Below are 3,139 nucleotides of genomic sequence, written 5' to 3' on the forward strand. Positions count from 1 at the left end.
ACCAAGGCAATTCCCCCTCCCGGAACTCCCCCACGAGCCGGGGGCCCATGGCCACCCCATCTCTCCCCCCGTCCATCGGGCCGGGCATCGGCTCCTCGCTGGGCTCCCCGGGCCAGCTCCACTCGCCCATCAGCACCCTGAGCTCGCCCATCAACGGCATGGGACCTCCGTTCTCCGTCATCAGCTCCCCCATGGGCCCACACTCGATGTCCGTCCCCTCCACCCCCAGCCTGGGATTCGGCACCAGCAGCCCGCAGGTAAGGGGAAGGTGACGGGGACGTTGCTGCTGCCTGTTTAGCTGGGGAGAAGCCGCCTCCGTGGGTTCCCAATCCAGACCCGGCTCGGCAACGCAGGCGGGCACCCGAGGGTGGCAAAAAGCAGAAGCCTAAGGGGGAAACTATGCTGGAGGCATCCCGCTCTTCTGGCCAGAGCTGGGCAGCTGCAGCCACCACTGGGGCTGTTCTGGGTGGGCTACGAGGGACCAGCACAGCCGGACTGTGACCATCCATCACCTCCCATCACTTGTCCCTTCCAGTCCTGCCCTGCCAGTCCCCAGGCTGGGGGTGAGAGGGGAGCAGTGACTACCCCTGTTTCACCTGGGGGCTGGTGGAGCCGTGGCAAGGGCTGGAGCCACCCTCGGACTGTCTGCACCCTCTGCTTCTCACCCCAGAGGTCTCATCCCTTCCCTGGGACCCAGAACATCCCCTCCGGGGCCAACCCACGGTCCCCACGGCACGCACCGAGGGGTCCCCTGCCCTCTGCCCCTTTCTCCCGGAAAGGGGAAGGAGTGGCGTTCGCCGGCTGAAGATTATGTAAAAAAGGCTCCAACTACGGGGAGATAAGCTCTTTTTAAAAATAGCAGGATCGGGGCACGCTGGCCAGCCCCTGCCACCTGTTGCTGGCTGCTCGCACGGTATATGTTTAGTAAAAGGGCAGATTAAGGAATTGGCCGCCACCTGCCACTCGCTGCGGGTTTATTTATTCCAGGCCCTCTCAGGGAGTCAAGCACCTGCCAGCACCTTTATTTTTAAATATTGGCCTGATTTATTTCCAGCGATAACAGGTCTTTTTACCCCGGGCTGGGGAGAGCTGTGCTGTGCTGAGTCCCGTCCCCAGGGACACCCGGGCAGCTTCCCCGGGACTCAGCATCCCCGTGCTGGCCGGAGAGGCGGCAGCTTTATTTGCCTTTTCATGGGCTTCTCCTATGCGGGATCCATCCCGTGACCCCTATAGATGTGCGGGGACCTGCACCCCACATCCCAGCGCGGCTGGGTCCGGCTGGGTCCCGCTGCCCGGCATGGGAGATGAGTGGGGTGGACATGCCACCTCCCATCCGGTGGCCGAGGGAAGGGGAACTGAAACAGCGTCTGGGAAGGGGCGGCCAGAGCAAAATTAGCAGCGAGAGCGCCAAAATGATGGGGAAGGAGTGGGAAGGAGGGATGTGAAGCAACGCAGGGGTGAGCCACAAGGCGGGGAGGAAACGGGGAAGGGGCGATGCACCCCCAGCATCAATTATAAGGCGCGGTTTGCTTTGGGGACCGAGGAGCCAGAGGAACCGAAATAAAATGCAGCCACAGGGCAGAAAGGGGAATTGAGAGCGTGGTCAGATGGTGCCGGGGAGGGAGTTAGCAGCACGGCAGCTCCAGCCCTCGCGGCGCGGTGCAAAGCGCCCGTCCTTTGCTCAGGGACTTGTCTTAAGTGGTTTTCCTAGAGGTGACAGTTAGGAGGTCTTCAGCCTAATGGCTCCTGCCATCTGTTCCCTGTCTGGGCGCATTAGGTCCCTGTCCCCGTCCCCGTCCCTGCAGCGGGCAGAGGCGCCTACCTGGGCCCGCGGAGGAGCACGGGAGGAGGAGGAGGAGGAGGAGGAGGGTGCGGGCAGGCAGCAGGGCCGATGCTCGGAGGGGAGCGCAGCCCCCCGTGCCGCTGCACCGGTCGGCGAAGCGCCGGGGGTAATGAGGCGTGCGGCCCCCGTCGCCGGGCGGGGATGGCACTGATGGAAGGTGGTTTGAATCAGATGGCAGATGCCACTTGCCATCAGGCCATGCCTCGTCGCCTCTGGAAAGCCAGCAGAGCAGAAGGGCACGGGACGCGTGAGGTGCGGTGGGTCCCGCAAAGTGGGTCCTCTCCACCCCAGCTCCTGCCGGCACCGGGGCGGGAAGGAGCCGGCCGGCTCCCAAAAACCGGGGTGCTTTCCCTTTCCCGCTTGGTTCGGTGGAGGCGAGGAGCCAGCAGCCCTTGGTGTCAGCGCCGGAGGATGCTCCAAGTGCTCCCGGTGCCCTCCCTCCAGCACTGTGCGCTTTCTGCGACCTCGCACGGCTTCCAAACGCAGCCCCAAAATCAGGGCACGAGGCAGGACGTCCTCTCCCCGGGGTCCCAGCGCCCAGGGAGCCCCCAGACCCCCTCGGGGAGGGGATGCTGGCGCCGAGCAGGGCAGCGGGCGAGATGTGTGGGGCAGGAGCCGGCTGAAAGCAGGGGTAGTTTATGGAGGTGAGCGAAGTCCCAGTTGGACCAGGACGCAGGACCCGGCAGCTCTGCTGCTTACTGGGATTTAAGGCAGGTTTAAACCTTCTTACCTAAAGATTCTGGGAAAACAGAAAAAAAGGAAAAAAAAAAAAGAAATAAAAGGCAGGATTTTCAGTAAGAGCTAAAAGGGAGGGACTTTCCCCGCGGTTCGCAGGGCTGTGCCGCCCCAGCAGCCGCCCCCGGCATCGCTGGCAGCAGCTCGGGGCGCCCGGGGGCGAGCGGGGAGAGATCAGACGCAGGATTAGGCTTTTCCAGAGCTGCTCTCTGCCTTTGCACAATGCTCTTTGTGAGGGTGCCTGGGGGACTGGAGAAGGGGTTGGTTTGGGGGATTTTTTTGGGATGGGAGGAGGAATAAAGCTCTGATTGCCAGAAGGGGCAGGGTTCGGTCCCCGGTGCAATGAACTGAACAGAGAGGGGAGAGGAGCCGAGGAGTCCCGGCATCACGGGGGAAGCAAAGCACTGGTTCCTCTCTCATCCCCCAGTTGCTTGCTGGGCCGGGGTTGTCCTGGTTGGAGCAGAAGTGTTGTGCCAAGGCGGGGGGCTGCTGCCTCCCCCTCTGCCTCCTCTCTGCCTGCACGTGCTGCCGGTTTCGCTCGGTGGCCGCCAGTACGGCGGG

At 63.3% G+C, this 3,139-nt stretch overlaps 1 protein-coding gene across 1 annotated transcript in view; it reads left to right on the top strand.

Annotated features, from left to right (window-relative positions):
• The first annotated feature begins 7 nt into the window (after positions 1–7).
• RXRA (retinoid X receptor, alpha) overlaps positions 8–3,139 on the top strand; it is a 38,218-nt gene continuing 35,086 nt past the window's right edge. The window contains 1 exon segment of the mRNA XM_009892255.1: positions 8–257. Within this exon segment, the coding sequence (XP_009890557.1) occupies positions 48–257 (210 nt within the window). The 5' untranslated portion in view covers positions 8–47.

The sequence above is a fragment of the Charadrius vociferus genome, unplaced genomic scaffold (genome assembly GCF_000708025.1).
Source record: "Charadrius vociferus isolate BGI_N301 unplaced genomic scaffold, ASM70802v2 scaffold549, whole genome shotgun sequence".
Classification (NCBI taxonomy): Eukaryota; Metazoa; Chordata; class Aves; order Charadriiformes; family Charadriidae; genus Charadrius; species Charadrius vociferus.